Raw genomic sequence first — 27,876 nt, 5'->3', positions numbered from 1 at the left:
GCGGTTTTGTGTGATGGACCGGCTGTTTGGGTTGATGGAAGTGATGTGTGTTGTTGAGTGTTAATTTGGGTACCTTGTTGACCCATTTTTGTTTGGTTTTCACCGTAGGAAATTGTATGTTTTTAGTGATATCTGTGGTTTGGTTTGGCGGGAATTAGACGCGATCTGCGTCATTTTGTTTGTTTACATGTTAATCCTTCTTTTCTTTTCTTTTGTAAAGATGTGCAGCGTGGATTTAAGGAGGATATTGTGTTTTGTTCTCAGAATAAATGCCAGAAAAGACACCTAGATGCTTCGATGTGTTTCCTGATCGATAACAGGTCGCTTACGGTTGTGACCCGTTACATGTGCGTGGGGATTGTTGCAGTAGAAAATTCCACCGTAGCGACCGCTACATTAATGGGAAACCCTAAAAGCACCCTCTATGAAATGTTAAGCTAGCCCACAGCACCCCCAAAATAGAATCTCTCGCGCCGCCACTGAGCCTGACTATTTGTGTTGGGGGGGCCCGACTTTTCTTTTTCTCCAAAGGGGGGGCCTGACAGAAAAAGTTTGAGAACCACTGCTTTAGTCCCTCGAACTGTCCTATAGATCGCGTTCTCACTGGAATAAGTCCCCGAGGGAGGATTAGGAAAATGAAGCCGCTGACGTCACTTCTTCTTTTGCTTTGGGTTTACTGGCAGGCCGCAAACAATTTCATGGCGTATACTGCCATAAACATGGGAGCGAACAGAGGCCTCATGTACAGCGGTACATAAGGGGTCTGTTCGCTCCCATGCTTCCTTTTGTGTTGCCATAAGTTAGTCTCTCTCCGTTGGTGCGCTGGGCAAATAAAATGGCGGCTTCACAAAACTTTTCTGAGTTTTACGGGGCGTGGTTTGCAATTCGCCCAGCCAATCAGCAATTGTTAGCGTGGCCGACACACCCACGAAGCATTTCATCCCCAGGAAAGTACTACCTCGCTTGCAGGGACGATCTGGGGGTGAAAAGGTTTGCGCGAACTAAGGAGTACTCCGGTGCGAAAGCGCTAAATAATATAATACTATGCAAAGATCCATTCTGCATAACAAGTATACCTTTACCTTTGAATTACCTGAAGTACATCTAGCTGATAATACTTATTTACCTTATATTATTTGAAATAGGCCATTGTTTAGAATGAATACTTTTACACCAAATACTAAAATGTTTCTCATCATACTTAAGTACCATTGTCAATGCAGGACTTTTACTTGTAACAGAGTATTCCTATACTGTGGTATGATTACTTTTACTTTAGTATAGGATCTGAGTACTTCTTTCTCCACGAAAACTACTTAAGTAAAATACTTTTGCAAATGTTGTTTGTTAAACTCCCCCGAAAAGTATATTTAGCTGATAATCAAACTGTACTTTTACTTTAGTATAGGATCTGAGTACTTCTCTCTCCACGAAAACTACTTAAGTAAAATACTTTTGCAAATGTTCTTTGTTAAACTCCCCCGAAAAGTATATTCAGCTGATAATCAAACTGTACTTTTACTGATACATTTAGAATTTGTAATGGAGTATGTTTAGAATGTGGTATCAGTACTTTTACTTAACTAGCCTATATGATCTGAGTACTTCTTCCACCACTAGTAAAACACTTTTGTAAATGTGACACTTCTGTTAAATTCCCCCTCCCCAAAAAGTATATTTAGCTGATAATCAAACTGTACTTTTACTGAAGTAGCATTTTGAATTTGTAATGGAGTATGTTTAGACTGTAGTATCAGTACTTTACTTAAGTATAGGATCTGAGTACTTCTTCCACCACTAGTAAACATACTTTTGTAAATGTACTTTGTTAAATTCACCCCAAAAGTATATTTAGCTGATAATCAAACTACTTTTACTGAAGTAGCATTTTGAATGTTGTAATAGAGTATGTTCAGGCATGGTCTCAGTACTTTTACCTCAGTATAGAACCCATGACTCTGAGGGGTTTTGGCAGTACCGTGTGTTTATCTACTCACAGGGACACGGTTCTGTTGGGCAGGAAGCTGGGCTGCAGGGTGTCCATCAGCTCCACATCGTCACACACCACCCTAACCAGGACCTGCTGCCGGCTCAGCTGCTTGGACCTCTCCGCGGAGCAGTGGCAGCTTTCCACAATCAGGTCCGGACAGTTCCTGTTGCCCAGGCTGGAGCGCAACAACCCGGCTATTACGCACAGCAGAACCAGCGCACTCATGGTGGACTCTGATTCCTTTTTCGTTCAGGTTATATCCTCCCAGCTCCTGAGACAAATCGGGACCATTTCACATTAATCCGCCTGTGATCGAGGTCCAAAATCTCAGCGATCACCTGCTGCGTCCACACTTTTACGATCAAACAGGGATGGGAGGTAAATAATCGCTGAATCACTGAATCTCTGACATTCTGTCTCGTAACACTTTCTTTCTTTGCTGTGTCATGCAGGAAAACTTCCAGCCGCGCGCTTTCAAAGTCCGGATCAACTTCAGTGCGACACATCCTCTCCACGCGGGAGATACATGGTGGGATGTGTAGGTAGAAAGTGATCATCCAGTAACAATCCGCCTCCTGTTGGAGCTCCTGCATGCCGCAGTGCCATTCACTCTTATCATCCACTTCTTGCGCCCTTGGACTTGTTGCGCAGTGTCCACAAAGTCTTACCCCGCCCCCCACCCTCTGCTACTGGGAAATGTTGAATATTTGAAGGAACGCTGAGTCAGAAGAGTCGCGTTTTGGGGTGACGTTACAGACAGTTGTGTTATTAAATAATTTAGTTTTCGAATATATTTATTTTTAAAGGATCTAATTTATGCTCCCTGAAAATTATTTAATTTGATCAAAGTTATAACATGGTTTTTTTGGTGTATTTAAATTGGTTCTATGGAAGAGGATAAGGGCAAGATTTGGAGACCTATTATTTGAAAACTCTCTAAATGCTCTTTTGAGTAAAAGACAAAATAATAGTAATATAATTGTCTGTAACATCATCCAATTAAAAATTCGAAACTCAGAAAAAAAAGATCACTATTTCTTTTTGCATTTGGGTGGGGTTGAAATAAACTCAAATAAAGGCATTTTTTAATCAACGGATGTTACAGACAGTTATTACTATTATGATAATGTTTGTGGGAAATGTTTAATTTTCGAAAGGATCTAATGCATCTTCCCTGAAAATCTATTGATTTGATCAAAGTTCTAAGATGTTTTTTTCATGTAATAGAAGTTTATTTGGGGTTGTGGAAGAGAATCAAAATCAGAAACAGATTTGTTGCCAAATAGGTTAACACATACGAGGAATTTGGCTTAGTATACATGAAAAAACATCAGAATTCCTACTTTATTCAGAAATCAGAAAATAAATTCACATTTGGTCCCTTTTTGTATTGCATTTGGCCCCAATCCTCTTCCATAGAGTTGAAATGAACTCAAATGAAGACAGTTTTTTATTAAGGTGATGTAACAGACAGATATATACCTAATCAGATTTATTCTAAGGAAAAAGTTTATTTTGAAAGATTAAGATGTTTACTCCCTGCATATCATAACATTTTATTTATTTGTTTATCTAATTTAAAAGTTTTTTTTTTGCTCTTCTTTTTATTAAAAAGAGCATTTAGAGAGTTTCAAATAATATGTATTTTGTCATTTTTAAGTCAGTTTTCCACACATGAATGTATATATATTTGCAGGATAAAGCTTTTTTTTAATTTAACATTTTCTATACCTATTTTTTCATATTTCTTCTAATTACATCTTTAATGTTTGATATTAGATCATATAACTTGTGTATTCATCAGGATGCATTGGTTTGATTGTTCGGTTTGTGTCAGTGTGATTATCTTTAGTTTTTATTGTTTTGTTTTGGGGAAATTTCTTGTTAATATAGAAAAGTCTCTCCCTGCAGAATCCTGACAGACTCAAGTGTGGGCTTCTTAACGTTTACAATCCCAAACTGATACATGAGGCCACAGACTACCATTTGATAACATGTGATATCAATAAACCACAAGACTGTCTCCTTTCATTCCTCTCACAGATGGGTTAAATTCCTGGAAAGCAACACTAAAAGCAGAGTAAATCATCCGATCAGCTACCAGACGATGAATTTGAACTATTTCTCAATGCTGCCACTCCCAGGTGTCACCGAAGGTCCCTGGGTCCCATTTCAGGATCTGCAGCGGTGCACTGCATGTGAGTCAGGCATGATCTCTCAAACACAAACATTTACACGGCCGGATGAAAAGTGTTTGTTTTATTCTCTCTTCATTTACCCGGGAACAGCTGCAAAGGAACTGTTTGTATCCACTTTCTGTGGCCAGTACACACAGTGAGAATGATCTAAATCAAGTCTAGTTATATTCCTATAAGGATTCACAGGGAAGCCTAACCCTTACAATCAAACACATATCGCTTTTTACACATATAGTGTCCTCTGAAATAATGTTTTTTATATTAGGTTGCAGTGTCATGGTAAGGTTTCATGATCCGTATCGCTTGAGTTTGATGAGCTATAATGTGAAGCTGCTGCAGGGATCAGGCACTTTACGAGAGGAGTCAGGAAACACTTGTAAATCTGATGTTTATTGACACGTTTATTATTGACATGTTCTCACTTACTGAAACACTCCATTTGGTTTATGCGAGGCGGGCACCTGTGTAAAGCGAGGTGTAAGGATATGATGCGAATTACACCACGGTCTTGCGATGAATGTTTAACACTAGAACCGCCAGAGGTCGCTGTATAACTTAGATCCTCCAGAAAAACGCCGGCAAAAATCCTTGATTATGCTTTTAAACATGCAGGGTTTTTATGTGATTTTATGCGGTGAAATTGCGGGAAGTTGCGAAATATGCTGAAAGTTGTGAAAAAATAGTTTTTTTTTAAATATTGGGCTGTCTTATTTATTCTCTCTAACACACAACCTGCCACTAACGTTAAACCCCTTTCCTATTAAATTAAACACATTCAATGTTTATTTATTGTAAAAGCAATTGGGCTATAACTCGTTCGTTATCTGACCAGCTTCAATCTTGTAGGCTACTCACTTCGTTTATTATAGCCCCTCGAAAGGGTTTTGGAGGTTGATGCCTCGGTGAACCTGAGTTGTTTGGCTTTCTTGTCCGCAGCAGCAGAAAGCATTTTCGAATGTTTGAATGAATCAAAGTGGGTCGTCACCATCGACTTTCTCTAGTGCTCCAACACACAGTTGCACGGGGTGCAGAATACTTTCCCCCCACTTTCGTGAAAGACATCGGGGTACTGCTTTGCCCGGTCTTTAGCAGAAATATTCGTCGGTAAATGAGATGGATCAGATTTTTTCATCTTGGTGTTTTCTCTCTCGTGTGAGTTCCACACGTTCACTCCACGGTGTTGTTTACCTTCTGTGATGCGCGAGCTGATGACGTCATGTCATCATCATGACTACTTTACCTCAAGACGAGTTAACTTTTTTTTTTCTCAACTTTGTGTGGAAAAATGTGGGGATTATGCGGCCTTTTGATAAATATGCGGCCTTTTAAAATTCTGCGCCATTTTGCTGATTATGCGGTAAATTCTGCGATCGCAGAATCGCGTTTTTCTGGAGGGTCTAATACCTAAAACCGCCAACGGTTCAAATGTACCCGCTATTAATTTTCAAGGTACAATGTTCTATGTAGAACAGTGAGTTTTGATCGGATTAAATTTATACCAATACAATCTGTGGACTCTCAGCTTTTCATATGATATGGTTTGTGCAGATAGCATGAAGTATAACATATCGCTACCAGTGCTTATTTAAACACTTGGTCTTAGACTTGTGTTTTGTTTAGGTACAACTTTAAGAGCGGGCGACGTTGAGGCGCATCTTAGACTGCTGGCTAAAAATAAACGTAAATACAGTAGGATTGTTATTCACGTCGGTGGTAATGATGTTCGTTTACGCCAATCAGAATGCACCAAACTTAATGTGGCGTCGGTGTGTAGTTATGCTAAAACAATGTCGGACACCGTAATCTTCTCTGGTCCCCTCCCCAATCTGATCAATGATGACATGTATAGCCGCATGTCATCATTTCAGCGCTGGTTGTCTTAGTGGTGCCCAGCAAACAATGTGGGCTTCGTGAATAATTGGACAGCCTTCTGGGGAAAACCTGGTCTGATTAAGAGAGACGGCATTCATCCTACTTTGGAAGGGGCAAATCTCATTTCGGCAAACATTTCAGGGCTCTGTGGACTTAATCCATGACAAACTGGAGTTGAGACCAGGAGGCAGAGTCGCAGTCTTACACGCTTCTCTGCGCTCTCTCCTAGGCAGTCATCCATAGGAATCCCGACCCCAATAAAATACCCAATATTAACGGTGTGTGTGTCTGCCCAAGGACAATTTAAGGTAAAACCTAATAGAGGTGTCATACATAATAACCTAATAAAAGTAAATGTAACAACTACTACAGTGCAACAAAACAGGAAGATTAAATGTGGTCTCTTAAACATAAGATCTCTAGCATCTAAAGCAATACTGGTAAATGATTTAATATCAGATTATAATATTGATATATGCTGTCTCACTGAAACTTGGTTGAGACATGAAGAATATGTCAGCATAAATGAGGCCACTCCACCCAGCCATATCAATACTCATATTGCCCGAGGCACGGGCCGAGGAGGTGGAGTTGCAGCAATCTTTGACTCAAGTTTACTTATCAATACTAAACAAAAATTAAATTATACCTCCTTTGAAAGCCTCATTTTCAGTCTTACGCATCCGACCTGGAAAACTTTGCAACCAATCTTATTTGTTACAGTGTACCGTGCACCAGGTCCTTATTCAGAATTCTTATCAGAATTCTCTGAGTTTTTATCAGCTTTGGTACTTAAAACAGATAAAGTAATTATCGTAGGTGACTTTAATATTCATGTTGACGATGATAAAAATAGCCTTACTGTTGCATTTAACTCTATATTAGATTCTGTTGGTTTCTGTCAGAGTGTAAATAAACCAACCCACTGCTATAATCACACTCTCGACCTTGTTCTGACTTATGGTATTGAAATTAAGCAACTATTAGTCGAACCGCATAATCCTGCTTTATCCGACCATTTCTTAGTAACTTTTGAAGTACTGTTACTAGACTACAAAGCATTAGCCAAAAGCTCCTGCAGCAGAAACCTATCTGTTAGTGCTATAGCCAAATTTAAGGAAGAGATTCCACCAATACTTAACTCGATAGCATGTCTGCATGTAGGGGAGGAAACTTATACAAAATGTACACCACCCCAAATTGATCATGTTGTTGATAGTGCTACAGATGCGCTGCGAATAAAATTAGACTCTGTTGCTCCTTTGAAAAAGAAGAAAATAAAACAACATAGATTAGCTCCATGGCAGAATGCCGAAACCCGCAAAATAAAGCAAAAGTCGAGACAACTTGAAAGGATATGGCGTTCCACTAAACTTGAAGAATCTCGTTTAATTTGGCATATTACTCTCAATGAATATAAGAAAGCACTGCGTAAAGCGAGAGCAGCATACTACTCTTCATTAATAGATGAGAATAAGAATAATGCAAGATTTCTTTTCAGCACTGTAGCCAGGCTGACAGAGAGCCACAGCTCGACTGAGCCTTCTATTCCCATAGCACTCAGTAGTAATGATTTTATGTGCTTTTTTAACGATAAAATTGTTACTCTTAGAAACAAAATCAATGACCTCTTGCCTTTGACCAGTATAGTGTTATCAACAGCTCCCGGAAATGTAAGTTCTAATATTACACTAGATAGTAAACTAGAATGCTTTTCAGCCATAAACCTTGAACAATTCAATTCAATGATTCTCTCTTCTAAACCATCAACGTGTATCTTAGACCCGATTCCAACTAAGCTGTTAAAAGAAGTTTTTCCATTAATTAGCACTTTTTTATTAAATATTATGAATATTTCTTTATTATCAGGCTATGTTCCACAATCATTCAAAGTAGCAGTGATAAAACCGCTTCTTAAAAAGCACAACCTCAATCCAGAGGTTTTAGCCAACTATAGACCTATTTCTAATCTTCCGTTCCTCTCAAAAATTCTTGAGAAAGCAGTCGCAAAACAGCTGTGTGATTACTTAAAAAACTATGATTTATTTGAAGATTTTCAGTCTGGCTTTAGAACACAACATAGCACAGAGACAGCTCTGGTTAAAGTCACAGATGACATTCTAATAGCCTCTGACAAGTGACTTGTCTCTATTCTTGTCTTGCTCGATCTTAGTGCTGCATTTGATACTATCGACCATGATATCCTATTGCAAAGACTAGAGCACTTAGTTGGCATACAGGGAACTGCTTTAGGCTGGTTTAGGTCCTATTTATCTGAACGCTCTCAGTTTGTACGTGTCAACGATGAATCTTCCATGCACACCAAAGTTAGCCATGGAGTGCCACAGGGCTCAGTGCTTGGACCTAATTTGTTCACCCTATATATGCTTCCGTTAGGCAATATTATAAGGAATCATTCTGTAAACTTTCATTGTTATGCGGATGATACTCAACTATATTTATCAATCAAGCCTGATGAAATTAATCATCTAAATAAAATTCAAGACTGCCTCAAGGACTTAAAAACGTGGATGACCTTACATTTTTTGATGTTAAACATGACCAAAACTGAAGTTATTGTACTTGGCCCGAAGAATCTACGAAACAAATTATCTAAAGATATATTAACTATGGATGGCATTAATTTGGCCTCCAGTGAGACTGTAAGGAATCTTTGTGTTATATTTGATCAGGATTTATCCTTTAACACCCACATAAAATCAATTTCAAGGACCGCCTACTTCCATCTACGTAACATTGCAAAAATCAGGCATATCTTGCCTCAAAACGATGCAGAGAAACTAGTCCATGCATTTGTTACTTCAAGGCTGGATTATTGTAACTCCTTATTATCAGGGTGTACCAAGAAGTCAGTCAAGTCGCTTCAGCTGATTCAAAATGCTGCAGCTCGTGTACTAACCAGAGTTAGGAAAAGGGACCACATTACTCCTGTTCTGGCTGCCTTACACTGGCTCCCTATAGAACACAGGATAGAATTTAAAATTCTTCTTCTCGCCTACAAAGCCCTTAATGGGCAGGCGCCATCTTACCTTAAAGAACTCATTATACCCTATTGTCCTACTAGGGCATTGCGTTCCAAGAATGCAGGGTTGTTGGTTGTTCCTAGAGTCTCTAAAAGTACAATGGGAGCCAGAGCCTTTTCTTATCAAGCTCCACTTTTGTGGAATCAGCTTCCAGTTTGTGTTCGGACGGCAGACACCCTATCCGTTTTTAAGAGTGCGCTTAAGACCTTCCTTTTTGATAAAGCTTATAGTTAGGGCTGATTAGATTCAGCCCCTAGTTTTGCTGATATAGGCTTAGTTTGTCGGGGGACATCTTACTTCTTCCTTCTCTCTGTCTATACCTGTGTACTCTCATGTTCCGATTAACCCAGCTTCCCCAAATGTCTTTCTTTTTGGTGTCTATATACGCCGGGATCCGGAGTCATGGATGATCCTGCGGTCCTGTGTCATGGATTGCGAGTCCTGGATCTTGAGTCGTGGCTGTGGTCCTGGATCATAAGTCCTGGATGGATATCCTCGTGGATTCATCTTCTTATTATACACACATGCATTTCCAAACATTTGGACTACCTATGTTGCAAATGTATTATCTTTTCAATTTATACACGGCATCTATTGCACGTCTGTCCGTCCTGGGAGAGGGATCCCTCCTCTGTTGCTCTCCCTGAGGTTTCTCCCATTTTTCCCTTTAAACTGGGTTTTCTCTGGAAGTTTTTCCTTGTACGATGTGAGGGTCTAAGGACAGAGGGTGTCGTATTGTCATACTGATATTCTGTACAAACTGTGAAGTCCACTGAGACAAATGTAACACTTGTGATATTGGGCTATATAAATAAACATTGATTGATTGATAATATTTGATTGAAAAAAAGTTACATACATTCAAAAAACAGCTGCGGGTAAAATTGACATAAGGTCTGTGCTCAGATAACATACTGTAAATATAAAATACATCAATTAATACTCGACCAATGAATGTCTGAAGCTTCTATATGTTAAAACTACGGTGGCCGGGAGGTGCAAACGCTGCACAACGGCCCAAAACGCATACATAAGCAGGAAACACCTGCAAATAATGAAATGAAAAACAAACAAACCCTGAAAACAACTACAACAGAAAAACGCTGCATTTACAGAAATGATGCAAACTAAATACAACACACAAACCCCGAAAACAAACGCAACAAAAAAACGCTGGAAATACCAAAACGATATGCAAAGTCCAAAGAACGCACAAATCCCAGAAGTGCTCCAGGCCTCTAGGGGGTGCGCTACGTGGAACAGATTGATGTCTGACCAGACATAGAGAACGAACAAGAGTGATGGAAATCGGGAGGAAAGAAAGTTCATTTAAGTGGAGAAAGATAAGAAGGTACGTTTTGTTTTTATACATAGAGCGTCATATATAGCTAGCGTTAGCGTGCCTAACTACTACACCAGCTGAGGAGAGGAGAGCTTCACGTGAAGAGAAGATAAAGTGAGGGAAGAACATTGTCAAAAGAGATGACAAATCAAGTGCAGGCAAATAACACGGGCCATAGTGAGTACCGCGGAAAAAGGACATTTGAATTCTTAGCAGTTTGTTTATATGTATGTATTTGTGTATAGATGTTGCAACTACACAGAGCTTTAGCAATTGTCTGTAACTATGGTCATGCTAATAAAGCTATTGAATTGAGAGAGAGAGAGAAAGAGAAGTGACAACATGTGAAGAGGGACAAAGTAATGACAGGATAGTAGTTTGCATTAGACATGCTCAAGAACAAATATAGAGAAGACATTCAAGGAGAGAGACAAAACACAGATTCAACGATAAACATGATGTATCTTTCTATTTATTTAGCTAACCACTATTTAGACTGTGTGTTTTTGATTGACTTGATTAAATGGATTTACTACATCAATGTATGTCTTTTCAGACCGCCATGTTTTGTCCTTTCTGTGGCCAACATCTGGGGACAGTTCAAGTGTTCTGTGGCTCCTTTGGCAAAAATGTACAGTTTTTGGCAGAAGAACACAACAGTAAGTTCACTTTTTTTATTGCATCTGTTTCAAATGCAAGAAATAAGGATTCAACACACTACTCTGTTTAGAATACTAATTGGTAGATGCATACACTAGTTATCAGCATGAAGGACACATTTTTTCATTGTCTGTTTATGTGAAATATGTAGAAGCCATGATTAAATACACATAACAGCTTATATTATACATTCATAATTGAGTATTAGTTCTATCTTTATAGAGAACATTATACATTTAGAATCAGATTTTGAGACAGTGAGCGGCTGGGAAAGTCACACCACCATGGGGCACAAACGTGATGTTTTCTTCGCATTCTCAGGCATTCCATAAGGAGGGTCAGGAACTTACGCTTGGGACCACCAGTGTCCCCTCCATCCTCAGTTTGTCCCTCATCATCAGTGAACTTAACTGACATCTCATGAGAGGGGTCGAATGAGGCACCTTTGAAGCCGCGGATTGCTCCATCCCATACGTGGCTCTTTTAATATTGAACCTGCTGCAAGATGTATTTGTTATTTTTGCAGAGAGTTTTGCAACAATGTCCTCCGCAGTCAGGTATTCTGTGCTGGGAAAGACAACGTGATGTATTGTAATATTAAATGATGAATCTAGTAATAAGATTTACAGTATAGAATAGAAAAATTAAGTGGTAATAGTAACAATTAATACCTTTGCTCCATTTTGTCTTCTGGCTCAGACTGGCTATCAATAATGATAAGTGCATACCCATTTGTGTAGTTGCTGCAGTGAGAAGACAGTTGAATAATTACTTTCAAATACATAATATATGCATCACAGTCATATTTACAAAAGAATGTCGATCCTCTTCCTGTTTTTTTAATACATTGGGTTCTAAACTGACAACAGCACGTTTATAATACTCCTGCACAATCCTTGTAAACATTTGAAATGGATGCAACAAACAATATCTGATCTTTGAAAAATATTTGTGGGTGTTTTTTGTATCGTCTTCACTAAGATGTCAGATATTGTGGGTGTCATTTGTAAATGTATGAAAGTATAATTGTTCTGCTTCCTGGCAATGTTACCCACTGTGATTGGAGGCTATACAAACAAACAAATGTAAAATAAAGATACACAGCAAACAACTGTGTCACGATGCAACTGTCAACACCGTTTACCTATAGAAGTTGTTCTGACCCGGGGCAGACTGGACCTCTTCCTGGAATGGGGTTGGTGCTCAATCCTTTTTTTACCCAGAAAATAAGTGCACACAAAGGTATTTATTGATTTTATGTTCACAAATTCAAACCTACATGGTATAATTCCATTTTTAATTACTCTTACCCGATCAGACGCTGGTTGTGGGTGCCTGAGAGGTCTGATAAAGGTAAACAACAAATATATTCAAATTACTGTACTGTTAAAACATTCTGCTTCTTGTGGCACAAAATAATATGTTGACAATGTTTTATTTTACCCTGGCAAACTGTTGTCCATTCGTGGAGTGCTCACTTTTGGAACATTTGGAATGTCCCACACCTACATACAAACAAATGACTGACTGAAATACAAATAAATTCACTTTAATTAAGAATAGATGTCACGATAAATCCAAACTGACCAAGGTACATTATATTGTTGACCGTCCTTTAACTCTCACATGACGATTTACATTGGGGCACAATAAACCAACTCCTCTCTGCACCTATAATATATCTATAATTCTATATGATGTCAAGAGTTACATTTAGGTGCACAGTGCTGTCTCGACTTGCCAACTCCTTTACCAAACAAGCTAACGCTAGCTGGCTAAATATGACGCTCTTTGCAGTGGCGGCTGGTGGAAAATATTTTTGGTGGGGCTGTTGATATAGTGAGTAAAACATTTGTTTGGGGAGAAATGACCCCTTAAATTGGGACTTCTGGTGATGTAATGGCCCCATAAAATCGTGGTTCTAGGGCCAGGAACAACCAGGCTGAGTCGGGCTGAGTATGCTAAACTAACTGCGGTCAAGCCAGCCTCCACTCGGGAAAACCTAGTCAAGCCAGCCCTCACGTGATATTGTGGTGCGTGAATATCCTATGCATTACGGTAGAGTAAAAAAAAATCATCCCTCTGTTTAGAGGAGAATAAAACAAAAACTGTCCAGTATCAAAGACCCAGTATCATAGATCCATCTCACTTCAGGTGATAGCAGGACATCCCATCTAGTCACTCAGAAAAAATCAGGACATTCTGATGTAGAGTTTCAAAATAAAAGACCTTTGAAATCTCTATTGTATGAGCTATCATCCCTGTTTTTAGATGAGAATAAAACAAAAACTGTCCAGTATCATAGATCCATCTCACTCCAGGGTGATAGCAGGACACCCCATCTAGTCACTCAGAAAAAATCAGGACATTCTGATGTACAGTTTCAAAATAAAAGACCTTTGGGTACAGGGATGATAGCTCATATATGAGACTTCAAAGGTCTTTTATTTTGAAACCGTACATCAGAATGTCCTGATTTTTTCTGAGTGACTACATGGGGTGTCCTGCTATCACCCTGGAGTGAGATGGATCTATGATACTGGACAGTTTTTGTTTTATTCTCATCTAAAAACAGGGATGATAGCTCATATATGAGACTTCAAAGGTCTTTTATTTTGAAACTGTACATCAGAATGTCCTGATTGTTTCTGAGTGACTAGATGGGATGTCCTGCTATCACCCTGAAGTGAAATTAGTCTTTGATACTGGACAGTTTTAGTTTTATTCTCATCTAAACACAGAGGGAGGATTTTTTTTTACTCTACCGTAATGCATAGGATATTCGCGCACCGCAATATCACGTGAGGGCTGGCTTGACTAGGTTTTTCCGAGTGGAGGCTGGCTTGACCGCAGTCTAAACTAGAGAGAGAATCGCTGTCAAGGGGGCTACAACTACAACAAGATGAACATATTTGACCGTGATTTAATTTTAATACACGTTTCAAAATGATGCCGAAGTAACAACATACTGATACCGGATAGTAAAAACCATGAATTAAGGCTTTGACAAGTCTGCAGACAGACGGCAGGCGAAAAACCTTTTAAAATGCCTTTTTTTCAAATGGAGATTTGGCTAAGCTAACGTTGTAAATGCTCCGACCGTCCACACTCACAACAACGGCCTATACAGACATAAATAAACCACCGACTGTATTCGCCATGACACAGACAGTATGTGGTTTGTATTTGTTTAACTTTTGTCTAGTTTCTGAACAGATAGGAAGAGCTGTGAGCTCTGAGTGCTAAGAGCTAACGGCTGTGTTGTTTTTCTGGGGAGCTCATTGAAGATGGCGTCACGGCTCCGAGGTTCCTCACGAGTCTAAAAAACAACTCACGTCAACGCACGTAAGCAACGTGGGCGCCAACGTGAGCACTCTCGTGACCAAAATATTTGACGGCGTTGATTGGCTGAAATTATGTTTCGGCGGCACAGTTTACTATTGAGACTTTTGCAACGTGCTGGTTGCTACTGTTTGGCTCGGGGGCAGCGCCCCGTAATGATAAACTAATGCCAAGGGCAAGGCCAGGCAGGAAACATGTGACTTATCAGTAACTTTAGACATCGTAACACAATTTTAAACAAGATTTTATTGTAGATTATACATTTTACTGATACCAATTGTATGATATTTACCTTGTTCATTAAAAATATTTTTTTTTTTTTTTTTTTAATATATATTTTTTTATATATTTTTTTAATTTAAATATATATATTTTTTTTTTTAATTTGTATGTGGGAAGAGGTGGGGCGGCGCCCCTAGCACCCCTATGGGCCGGCCGCCACTGGCTCTTTGTATCAAAACAAAACTTACCTTCTTATATATCGACTTTTTCCAGTTCGATCAACTTTGTTTCCTCCAGCTTCAATTTGCAGCACTCGTTCTTATCTATGTCTGGTCAGACGCCCCCTAGAGGCCTGGAGCACTTCCGGAATGTTTTTTTTTTTTATGTGTTTTGGGATTTGTACGCTTTGGACTTTGCATATCGTTTTGGTATTTGAAGCGTTTTTTTGTTGCGTTTTTTTCGGGGTTCGTGTGTTGTATTTAGCTTGCATCATTTCTGTAAATGCAGCGTTTTTTGGTTGTATTTGTTTTCAGGATTTGTTTGTTTTTCATTTCAGGATTTGCAGCTGTTTCCTGCTAATGTATGTGTTTTTGGCCGTTGTTCCGCGTTTGCACCTGCCGGCCACCGTATAAACCTCTGTTGCTAACAAGTGACTAAAAGAGACTAAAAAACGCGACACAAGACCACCTCCAGATCAGCTCTGGTGATGCGCAGCCATGCCACCGTGATGTAGTTCCTTTGTAGCTTAATGTTAGCTTTTTACTTTTGGCAATTGCATTTTTGATTCAAAAATCCCAACATACGTCAGCACTGCACCACTCAGTCACGTTAAACTGTGTGTGCTGTGTGCTCTGCATGTGTGACCATTAAAGAGGGTTTCATCCCTCCAATTCTATTATATTCTATTACTGACAGGAGGTTGTAGTACCACTGTTTGGCCACTACAAACATTTGCCTGACACACTTCCTGTTGGCCGGGTTACACAGCTGGTTCATAATTTGGTCAGAGACAATCTAGGTTGCGGTCGAATAGTCCGCTTAGGAACCTTCAAAAAGCCCCTGTCACACTGTCCCGAAAGTGACACCAGATGGAAACACGAATATGGAATTGTGAATTTTGCACGAAGATGGCCCCAAAATTGGTAAACGGCCAAGCAACAGCCGAAGCAACAGCCGAAGCAACAGCCGAAGCAACAGCCGAAGCAAGTACGATGCCTACAGAAGGCCACACGATGGCGCCCGAACCACACACGAAGGTGTCATGTGACCTCCCGATGGTATAAAAGCTTCGGCCGTGTGGCAAATTAAATTCTTGATCGGAGATTATTGGGAGCAGAACACACAGTAAATTATACTTTAATCAACCTGATCTCACCAGAATGCGTGACTTCACCACGACTCCTTAACACCGCATTGTGTGGTGGAGTCACAAACTTCGCTACATTTACGTGTCTGCACCACGCAAACAACGCCAATGTAAAGTGAATGAGGCTCCTTGGTCGTGGTGCCCATACGCATTTCTAACGTCCTGCAGTGAGCTTTTTAGTCTATAAAACGTTTTTAAAATCTACTTTATAGCTTGTAGTAACTGATGTGAGGCTTCTTTTATTTTATTTGTATTCATAATAATTTGTATTTTTGGTCAGAATGTATTATGGCAACCCTGTCTCCTAAAAATTACGTTCCCACAGAACTAAACTGCATTTTCAATTAAGTTTAGCTAGAAACGTATTTTCTCCCACGTTACGTTCGTTATGAACGTATCTCAAATACGTTTATTTTCTACACATCTTTGCCATTTATTGTCTTGCTTATAATAATGATAATAGTCATTTATAAATATAATTTTAGAGCGCACATTTGAAATCAGTAGGCGAGGTTACTCTCATGAGCGAGGCAGAAAATAATAGTTTTAACATGCCAAAAAGCTGCTGTGTCATTTAGGATGGCCGAAGACACTACACTACCCATAATCCCCAGCTATCGTTTGGGACTACAGTCCCATTGACAAACCCCGTGATTAATCTTCAAGCTCTGGGATTGGATGTTGGAGTGGCAGTGCGCCAAGGTTACGCCGAGCGTCAAGCTCTTTGAAATGGAACGAAACCACGGCAGACTATTCAAAACTGGACTTGAACGCCCCCCCAGAACTACATATCCTGGCTGCTATTGTGTTTTGCAACATGTTCTCTACGGCACGTCTCTACTGGGAATTCTAGTTTTAAAACATATTTTTGTTTTTCCCAAAATTAGAAGTTGACAGTATTAAACTGTGTACAGCCCTGGAGGTTTAGGCGATAGGAAACACATTAGTGTGTACAAATATCAAACATGTAATTACTAAATGGGTGAAAATCGCTTGTATCCATAATGGGCAGCATTAATATATACCCACATGACGCCTCATTGTTACTTTGTAATTCTACTCCACTACAATTCAGAGGATAACCTGGTATTTTTACTCCACTACATTTATTTTAGTTACTTTGCAGATTCTGATTAATGATGTGAAATATAAACAACCCTTAGATCAGACTTTAGTTACACCTGAGTACAATTCAGGGAATGTGATTGTCAAGTGCCAACAATCAGGAGAGATATTTGATAGTTGGAAGACTAAACATTTAACTGCAGATGTATAAAGTATATTAATTACTCGTTATTCTCTCCTAATAGTTAATTAAAAACTGTATATAATTGCTATTTTGCACATCCCTTTCAAGATTTCCTAAGGTTTATTAACATATCATATACACAACTACAGTGTAGTTATGCAACAGTGCTTCACAAGACATCTATCAATATGTGTGTATACCTCCACCATTAAACTGTCAAATTCTGCACATTTCTTATACTATCTACATACATAAGAGTATAATTAATGTGTATAATATCAGCTAAAATAAGTGCTTCAACATAGTTAACATTGCAGTTAACAAAGCAATATGTTAAGTACTTTGTCAGGCTTAATATATCTATCTGTAGATAGATACCCCCAAAGCTTTTTTCTTATTTGATAGAAGACCTTAACCTAAAGTATTCTTAAATGTGTTAATAAAGTTTCTGTTTTGCACATCCTCATATTAATATCTTTGTACATCCAGCACTAAACTGTTTTATTGTAGAGATCACTTACAGTATCTTCTTGATTTTTTATATTCTATATTTCTATCATTGACCTTCTACTTTCCCCCTATGAAAGCATGTACTCTTAATATTTTTTTCATCAAATAATATTATTCAACAAAAATAATTCAACAACATGCTTTAACCACTAGGCGGTGCACACAAGGTACACACAGCATACTAATAATAACTTTGTATTATTAGTGTAGGACACTTGTATTTATAACATCTGAAGATGTGTAGTTTACTAGTTTTATTCATGTTTTTACATAATTTTACAGGATATTGCTCTACTATTTCTCATGTTTTACTTCTACACATTAATATCTGATTTGTAAAACATCACAGACAGAAAGGTATATCCATCATTTAATGGTAAGCTATCGAAATTGTGATTCCATAGATGTGTCTCCCATCACCCGAATCCCCTGACTATTCTCTAAACTCAGTATTTACATTCTTATATTCAAAGAAAATCAGTAATATCTTTAAAAACTACAAGTCTTTTTCTATCAGCTATGCACCGTTATGATGTAAATATACCAATTGGATCAAATATAAAAGTCAGCCAAATTACTATTGATACTGCGAGGAGACGTTTTTTGTGATGCAAGATGTTGTTTAATTGCTGATATATTTATGATCCACGTCACATATTCAGTTTTGGCGGTAGTTCTCCTCTTTGTCCAGAAGTCTTCTCATCAGGGCTCTATAAATAAAGAACATACAGCAGATGTGTAATATTTAATGCAGCAGAACCGTGTATTACAATGCAGTTATGTGATGACTTCCAAAGAGAAAAGCAAGAACACTCAGAATAAAGTATTATTATTATTTTTTTAAATGTTTTCGGATATCATATCGCATTAACATCATATCCCAACATGCATTGCGGCTAAAACATCCAATCAACGAGCTTCAAGCTGAGGATCTTGGGAAATCTGTTCAGTGGGTTTGTGGTGTGTATCGCTCGAAATGTCCCTTATAGGCCTACGTCTGTTTCCGGTGACTTTATTTACGGCTAAAAAGCATGCTAAAAAGCCCAAGATTATAGAATTAAACGAATAAATAAAAACAAGGATACTTGTGTGTTATTGTTGAGTAAATAACAGTGTGTTATTTAGAAAAGAATAACAAATTAGATGGAAAGTGTTGTGCACCGCCAGAAGTGTTAAGTCAGTCATGTTTCATGTTGTTTATTTTGTATTGTTTTTCACTTCCTGTTTTGTTTTTGTCACGTCTCATTTCAGGTCCCTTGACTCCCTTTCCTTATGTGCTCTCCCGCCTTCATCAGCGTCAGCCCCGCCCCTGATTGTTTCACCTGTGTCTCGTTGTTGAGTGTTTAAATTCCCCAGTCTCACAGTGTTCAGTGTCAGTTCGTCTTGTCCTGTCCTCATGTCAGAACTCTGCTCGTCAGTATTTGTTTCTCTTGACACTTACCTTGATTCATGCTCCTGAAAACTTTTTGTAAGTTTTGTTCCTCACGTTGTGAGCTTTTTTTGTTGAGCCTTATTGAAGCTCTTTATTTTTTGTTACCTCGCAAAGACTGTTTTTTCTTTTTGTATATCTTTTTAGCAAATAAAGAATATTAGTTATACTTTATCTCTGGCTCCCGGGTCGTGCATTTGAGTCCTTTCTTCCTTGTGTATCTAAGTTCGTAACAGAAAGGGCTCTGAGCCCCATTTCTTTTCCTCACAGATGGCAAAAAAAGTCAGACATTATACGATTTAAAATAAAAACAAATAAATAGAAAGATAAAACACTGGCATGTAATTTACATTAGAATAAATAGAATGGTTTTGAATAATAGATGAGAGTAAAATCTACATCACTTTACAGCCCCGCCCACTTTGGGGGAAACCAACGCTGTCATTTGAACGGCGATCAAGCCTGAAGCCACAGAGCTCTTCTTTTACTGTCCTTTCTTCTTAGAGGAAGTACAGAAACACGTAACTATGGATTTATTTTAATGTTTGAGGTGCAATAAACGACACAGCAGCTTTTTGGCATGTTAAAGCTATTATTTTCTGCCTCGCTCATGAGAGTAACAGCTGGCGAAATTACAGCCTCGCCAACTGATTTCAAATGTGTGCTCTAAAAGGATATTTATAAATGACTATTATCATTATCATAAGCAAGACAATAAATGGCAAAGATGTGTTGAAAATAAACGTATTTGATATACGTTCATAACGAACATAGCGTGGGAGAAAATACTTTTCTTGCTAAACGTAATTGAGAATGCAGTTTAGTTCTGTGGGAACGTAATTTTTAGGAGACAGGGTTGCCATAATACATTCTGATGAAAATTACAAATGATTATGAATACAAATAAAATAAAAGAAGCCTCCCGTGAGACTTTAACATGCCACCCAAGGCATGGAGAGGCAGACGGAAGAAGCTGGCTGGTAAATACACCAAGAAGAGGAAACCAGGGGAAACTGAGGATTTAGAGGTCCAAGAACACAGCATTGAGTCTCCAAACAGAGAGAGGAAGGGGAGAAAATGCAAGAAATATATCGGCCCTTGTCCAACTAAAACTCCAGAGCGGTCCCCAGGCGGTTCCAGGTCTCATCAGTAGTCCCAAGAGTCTTGGCAGCATTCACCTTCTCCCCCTCCTCCTCATAACAGACATCCCGAAACCTCGGAGGATGAAGGTAAATATTTCTAACTTATTTTTGGTATGGATGGGGGGCAAGTGGGCCTAAAGTGGGCAAGGGCGACAAAGGGAAAGGCAAGGCCCAGAAGGAGAACCCACCCCCTGGTGCATAATACCCTCCTGGGACCCAAGGAAAAAAAGTGTCTTCCCATTTCCTTTTTTTTGTGATACTTATTTAGGGTTAAGAAAACATCTTGCAGTTAAGACTTTTTTTATTTATTTGTATTTTTAAATGTTACAGTATGTCCACTGTAGAGGACGTCGGGACCATATTAGTTTGAAAAGACAGCCAAAATGATCAGACTATGTAACGTTTTATGGTTATAGAGTGATATTAATACAATAATACATTCACCTTTATTTAAAACATGAATAAGTAATTGATCTGAACATTGCTGTTTATTTGGTCACTAAAAAACTAGTTTGTTTTTTGGTGAATCTTTCCAGATCTTCAAAAACTGTGTAGTCAATGTAGTTGGAAAAGTACCTCATTGACTCCAGTCGGCACGTGCTATATGGCTCATCTCGACTAGTTTTATGGACATGTGGTCTCCATTTGACCATGCTCATAGAAACAAAGCTTGCATTCCTGAGGCAATTCTCATTTTTCATGGCTCCACTTAAAATAAAAACAACAATTAGACATACGTGCTACTCTTGGCCCACATAGGGCCATGTCTTTCAAGCTCGTGCATCTGTGCGCTCATGGAGCCTCCTGCATCTTTCCCCCCCTTCTTCTTGACCCTCTTCTATCCCAGGTGTGAAAGCCTCATCTCTCTCATCATCAGAGAGCTCAACATCTTAATCTCCCTTAACTATCTGGTACAGAAAATGTCTGCTTCAGTTCCATCTCCTGCAACAATATTGAGTCATAAAGTCCACGAAGATGATCCTGACGTCCACTAGAATGGACATTTATAAAAGGGCTGTTATTTCAAAACTTGAATTATTTAATTGCTATTATTATAGTTCCTCACATGTTAATAAACAAGAACATATATGATTTTCCTGGTAAAAATTACAACTATTCAACAATATTTGACTCCTCCTGCTTCTATAACATTTTGTTTTTGGTATGCCAGCCATCTTTGATAAAAAGAAAGAGTAACTTTCCAGCATGCAATTTTAACCAATGACATATCACTGGAAAGACCAGGATGTCCTCTGTACAGTACATCAGGGGTTGATAGAGTAGCTCAAAAGAGTAAAAGGAGATGCATGTTAACAAAATGTACACTACAGGTCCCAGGAGGATACAGCTTCACAGAGGCGCAGGAGGAGGCAATCGCTCGCTGGGTGGAGAGTAACAAGCTACTGTATGACATGAAGGACAAACAGTACAAAGACAAGGCATTAAGGAGGCACCTATGGGAGGGAAAGGCTGCAGAGTATGGGTTGGATTGTAAGTATAACATTTTTTTTACATTTCAATTACTTTGAAATATTTCAAATCTATTTCAGATACTTGACATACATTGCTGTCAACAAAGATTTTAATGATTGTACTAATTATTTGTTTTGATTTCTGTCATTGCAGATCATTCAATTCTGAAATGGTACCACACACAGAGGAATCGATTCTCGAAGCTGCGGGAGGGCCAGCCAAGAAGAAATCCCAGAAGAGGTCCGGTGATGGTCTGTGGAGTGGTAACGAGGAGGACCCCATCCTTGCTGAGGTGGCCAGTGAATATGACAGTGACCGTGACAAGTTCATCCGCCAGGTCTTTGGGTTTCTGAAGCCACACATCAGACGTCACAAGAAGAATACACCAGCTAGTGTGAGTATAAATTAAATTCAAACTGAACTTCGTCGAACATTTTCAATTTCCCAAATGTTTGTTCTCCAAATATAACTTTCAAATGTACTTATGTTTGTTTTCTATTTTTGTCTTTGCAGTTTAAGGACAAGTTGGCCCTGGCTGAGACGGGTGAGTTGGCTGGGAGTGACGACAGTACCATGGCAGGCAGTGTTGCAGACGAACCCAGGGAGCCCACCAAGAAGTACACTGGCTACCCTACACCGAGACCTCCTTCCAGGACAGGAACAGCTGCTGAGGACCAACCCGAGTCTCCTACTATGGAGATGAGAGTTACCAGAGCATTATCCTGTGATCTCCAAGATAGGCCGGTTCAGTTCATAACTCAAGAGCAGCAAGTCAACAGGGCCACTTCTTTCTGCAAGTACCTGGAAACTGAACTGGATCGTCTGCATGATGCCTGCCTGGAACCTGCGTATGAGGAGATCACCACAGTTCTTAACCAGTAAGTATATAAAATTGCATACATTTGAAATTCATGTATTTGATGTCACACATTTTATTGCATGCTACATTTGAGCTTGTATTAATCCTATGCTGTTTGTTTTCGTCTTTCCAGTTACCGGAAGATGTCCAGACAGTTCAGGATGAGGGAAGCGTCTGGTGACCAGATCAGTCCCTTCGAAGATGTTCCGTCGGCATTCCAGTTGCAGCAGCCGCAGCAGCAGAGGCCAGTTGCTGTGATCCCAGTTAGGGCTGGGCGATATATCGAGTTTACACGATACATCGTGGATTGGACTACATGCGATGTCGTAAATGACCACATCGTGAACATCGAGTATTATGTTGCCAAATCAGTTTCCCGCCGCGGCCAAAATGAGTTTTCCTTTCTCCCTCTTAGACACAGTCACACAAGCAGGCACACACGCAGGCTCCTCCCAACTTGCACACAAACATTACACACACGCACAGTGACAGAGAGGCATTTGTTTTGAGGAGAGCGAAAGAAAGGTTAGCTAGTTTAAACCTTAGCACAACATGTTAATTTAAAGAAGGAACGACTATGGAAGATAGAGGTGCCGAGGCTGACGAACTTGTTCAAAAAAAGAACAGCACTGGTTCCGTAATTTGGCGGTGGTTTGGTTACCATAAGGATGACGTTTCTCAAACAACGGTAATCTGTAAAATATACAGCAAATCCGTTGCCGCCAAAGGTAGTAGTACCTCAAATTTGTTCCAACATCTAAAAATCCATCATCCACTACAAAATGAAGAGTGTGTTAAACTCAGAATATCAATATCTGGTCCCACACAAACGCCTAAGCAACCAGCCAAGATAAAAATTACTCTGGCTTCTTCTTTTTCAAAATCAGTCCTGTATGACAAAAAAAGTTCAAAATGGATAGAAATCACTGCTGCAGTGACTCAATACATTTCCAAAGACATGGCCCCAGTCAGTGTGGTAGAAAAGCCGGGTTTTCAAAAACTCGTGAAGACATTTGACCCAAATTATAACTTGCCTGGTCGAAAATATTTTGCGGAGAAAGCTCTGCCAGCCTTGTACGTTGAAGTGAGAGAAAAAGTAACAAACCAGCTTGCACACAGGGTCCCGTGGCGTGCAGTTGTGATGCTCCTAGGCTCCTTCAGCTTCATAAAGGGACGCAAATAGCTTTCAACTGATTGCAATGTATTCCCATCTGCTGCGGGACTTGACGCTCATGGAAGCACGGCATTCTTCTTCTTCTTCTTCTTCTCTTTAATGGCGAATCGCTTCCACTTGGAGCATATATCGCCACCTACTGTTTAGTTATTAAATGTTCCTACTAAATCCTTGTCCTCAGACCAGTGCTTTTGAGGAATTTGAAGATCAGCTTGTTTGCTTCATTTCTTGATTTACTTTCAAATATTGCCTTGAAATCCATGTCCTTGATGTTGAGTTGTTCCAGTGCAGTTTTCAGAATGAATCTTTGTCTGTTATAGTCTGGGCAGCTAAAAAATACATGATGTATTGTCTCTGGTTGTTGGCAACCATCACAATTGCCATTTGGATGTTTTCCAATCAGATGCAGTGATGAGTTTAGTCCAGAGTGTCCCAATTTTATCCTGCTGTTGATGCTCTGCTCTCTTCTACTACTCCCCCAAGTGCTTCCTGTTCCTACTTCCCTTTGTATCTGATATAAATGTCTTCCTTTGGTGTTACTGTCCCATAGTTTTTGCCATTGTTGCTTGATAACCACTTTAGTAAAAGATTTGACTTCTGCTCTACTGATGGGTACCATAATATCAATCTGGTTTGCTTTCAAACCACATTTTGCCAGTTGATCCACTACTTCATTCCCTCTAATACCCACATGCGCTGGAACCCACACAAATTGAACAACAATTCCCAGATGAACTAACCTAAACATGCTTTGTAAAATTTCATGTAAAATATCCTGACGACATTCTGAAGAGAAGTTGTTTATACTCTCCAGAGCTGCACTGGAGTCAGAGCAAATGACCACTCGCATTGGCTGTATTTCCTCTACCCACTGAAGTGCTAGAGAGATAGCCATCATCTCTACTGTATATACTGCAATGTGATCACTTGTACGCTTTCCCACTTTGACTTTTAACTCAGGAACATAAAATGCACAACTCGTTAGACCATTTTCTGGATTTTTGGATCCATCAGTAAATATTTTTATAAAGTGCCCATATTGTTCATGTAGAACAGTGTTCACATAAGCCTGTACATTGAATTTGTTTTTCATTGAATGTACCCGTTTCAATAGTGATAAATCTACTATAGGTTGAGGTAGCAACCATGGTGGAACAGCTGATAACAACACCGTCGGACTAATATTCCATTCCTTAACTTTGAATTCCTTACATATTTCCAAAACACAAAAACAAAAACTTTCTTTTTTAATTTTGTTACTTTCCCAACTTGTTTGTACAGTTTGTTTAGTAGGGTGAGTATCTTTATGACCCTGTAGATTTGCCCAGTAATTAACAATTAACTGCTTTCTCCTCAAAGAAATAGGTACTTCTCCGACCTCTACCTGAAGTGCCGACACTGGTGTAGATCTTACTGCCCCACAGCATATCCTTAGTGCTTGTGCCTGGACTCTATCTAATTTTTGAAGAGAAGAGTATGCAGCTGACCCATACACTATTAGTCCGTATTCTATGGCTGATCTAATTAAGGCCGTGTATACGTTCCTCAAAGCAGCTTTATCAGCCCCCCACTTAGTGCCTGCCAAGCACCTCATAACATTTAAAACCCTTTTACATTTATCTACGACTTTATCAATGTGAGTACTCCATGTGACTCTCTCGTCCAACCATATTCCCAGAAATTTAAATGTCTTCACTTTCTTTAGATCTTGTCCATAAAGTTTTAACCTAACCTCCTCACCTATCCTTTTCCTCGTAAAAAATAAAGTTTCAGTTTTTTCCAGCGACAATCTAAACCCCCATGTCAGAGACCAGCTTTCAATTTCCCTAATGGCTTCCTGAATCTTAGCCACAATATATTTTACATTTCTGCCCCTTTTCCAAATAGCTCCATCATCTGCAAAAAGTGACTTACCAATGTCAGATCCTACTTGTGTATATATATCATTGATCATGATAGAAAATAAAAGAGGACTGATGACCCTCCCCTGCGGGGTTCCATTTTCAACTTCATGCCTTCGAGAATATGACTTGCCAACTCGGACTCTGATGGCACGGCCAAACAAAAAATCCCTAATCCAATTATACACATTACCTACCAGACCCATAATGTCCAGTTTTATTAATAATCCTTCCTTCCACATCATATCGTAAGCTTTTTCCACATCAAAGAATACAGCTACAACACACTCCTTGTTCGCTTGGGCTTTCCTGACTTCAGACTCCAGGCACAGCAGTGGATCTAAAGTACTCCGCCCTCTTCTAAACCCACTCTGATAAGGAGTCATTAGTTCATTTTTCTCAATGTAGTATGTTAGCCTTTCTGTTATCATTCTTTCCATAACTTTACACAAGTGTGATGTCAGAGCTATAGGTCTATAACTGCCTGGACTGGTTGGATCTTTCCCAGGTTTCCTAATAGGAATAATGACTGACTCTTTCCATATTATTGGCAGCTTCCCTTTCTCCCAGATCTTATTGTACATCTCCAGCAGCTTTCCTAATGCAAAATCACTTAATTTGGTCAACATTATATAACATACATTATCTTTCCCAGGAGCAGTCATTTTACACTTACTTAATGCTCTTCTCAACTCTTGAATAGAGAAAGGTATATTTACAACACTCTGCGACGAATGTCTTTCTTCATATACATTAGGATGCTCATCTAACACTTCCTGCCTCCTGATCTTACCTTCTTCTGTCAAATTTTCCGAAGAATGAACTTTGACAACATTTTCAGCTAGAATTTCTGCCTTCTCCAAAGCACCAGTGGCAACTTCCCCTCCAATCTCTAATACTGGCAGGTTACTCTGCTGTCTTTTTCCCCTCATCTTCTTAATCATTCCCCATACTTTATCTAATGGTGTAGTTCTCCCAATACTTGAACAGAATCCTCTCCAACACTCACTTTTTGCTCTTTTAACAATGTTCCTTACCTGAGCCTGTGCCTTTTTATATTCTAATAAATTATGTAATGAATGTGTCTTTCTTAGCTTTCCAAACAGCCTGATTTTGTTTCGGATTGCATCATTACAGTCTTTGCTCCACCACGGTACCATCTTAACACATTTACCAAATTTCCCAGTTTTATTCCCAATAGTTTGATTAGCGCTTTTAATTATATTTGAAGTAAATTGCTCATTTATTTCATCAATTCTTTCTGCCATATCAATCTGATCCAATTCATTATCGCACAATTTAGCAAACATCTCCCAATTTGCTTTAGAAAAAGTCCATCTCATGATACCGTCTAGCTCAACCACATGATTTATATCAAACTTGATTATAATTGGAAGATGATCACTCCCAATATTGTTATTTGTCAATACTTCCCAACTGCTACCAGAAGCTAATTCACTTGTTACAAGAGTTAGGTCGATCGCAGACTCTGTTCCATCTCTAAAATTGATCCTTGTACCTTGCCCATTATTTAAACAAACTAATTCCTTTGCCTCCATTAAATCCTCCACCACCTGTCCATTGTAATCTGTTGATCTCCCTCCCCACATTGTATTATGTGCATTAAAATCACCACACCATATTATTTCATTTCCTTGGCAAAGACTGTCTAATTCCTCTATTCTGAGTTTATTACATGGATTATAAAAATTCAGGACACTAATTTTCCTTTTATTAATCCAAACTTCTACACCCACTATTTCTAAATCATGACTGTTCTTAAAAGTTAGTTTACTATAAGACATGACTTCTCTGATAAAGATTGCACATCCCCCTCCCTGGCCATCATTTCTATCTTGTCTTATAGCAGTATATCCCCCAATTATGAAGTCCAAATGAGTCTTCAGCCATGTTTCTTGAATACAAATAACGTCTGGTTTTTCTTTTAACTGATATATATAGGTCTTGAATTCTTGTCCATTTGCAATAAGGCTTCTAGCATTCCATTGCAGAATGAGAAAACCATTCATCTACTCAATCTGTGAATCATCATTATTGGTGGCTAGCATTTCATGTATCATTTCAACGGTTATATCATTTATC

General features: G+C 39.0%; 2 protein-coding genes and 1 long non-coding RNA gene across 4 annotated transcripts in view; 2 read left to right on the top strand and 1 right to left on the bottom strand.

Annotated features, from left to right (window-relative positions):
* The window catches only part of LOC307042868 (adhesion G protein-coupled receptor A2-like), a gene marked incomplete at its 3' end in the record, with an annotated part of 148,307 nt that extends 145,482 nt beyond the window's left edge, over positions 1–2,825 (bottom strand). The window contains exon 1 of the mRNA XM_079687032.1: positions 1,998–2,825. Coding sequence (XP_079543158.1) covers positions 1,998–2,215 — 218 coding nt within the window. The 5' untranslated portion in view covers positions 2,216–2,825. The remainder of the gene's footprint in view (positions 1–1,997) is intronic.
* The window catches only part of LOC307042245 (uncharacterized protein), a 492,007-nt gene that overhangs the window by 381,859 nt on the left and 82,272 nt on the right, over positions 1–27,876 (top strand). The gene's annotated exons all lie outside the window — the stretch shown is intronic.
* LOC307044104 lies at positions 10,338–12,265 on the top strand. 2 transcript variants are annotated; one of them, XR_013809522.1, is made up of 3 exons: positions 10,338–10,455; positions 11,003–11,105; positions 11,428–12,265. It is a non-coding gene; the product is annotated as an uncharacterized lncRNA (long non-coding RNA). The 2 variants fall into 2 exon arrangements; XR_013809523.1 differs by having other exon boundaries at positions 10,386–10,623.

This window comes from Notothenia rossii (assembly GCF_949606895.1).
Source record: "Notothenia rossii genome assembly, chromosome: 6".
NCBI lineage: Eukaryota > Metazoa > Chordata > Actinopteri > Perciformes > Nototheniidae > Notothenia > Notothenia rossii.
The sequence above is the reverse complement of the archived record's forward strand: the minus strand, read 5'-3'. Positions and strand labels throughout refer to the sequence as shown.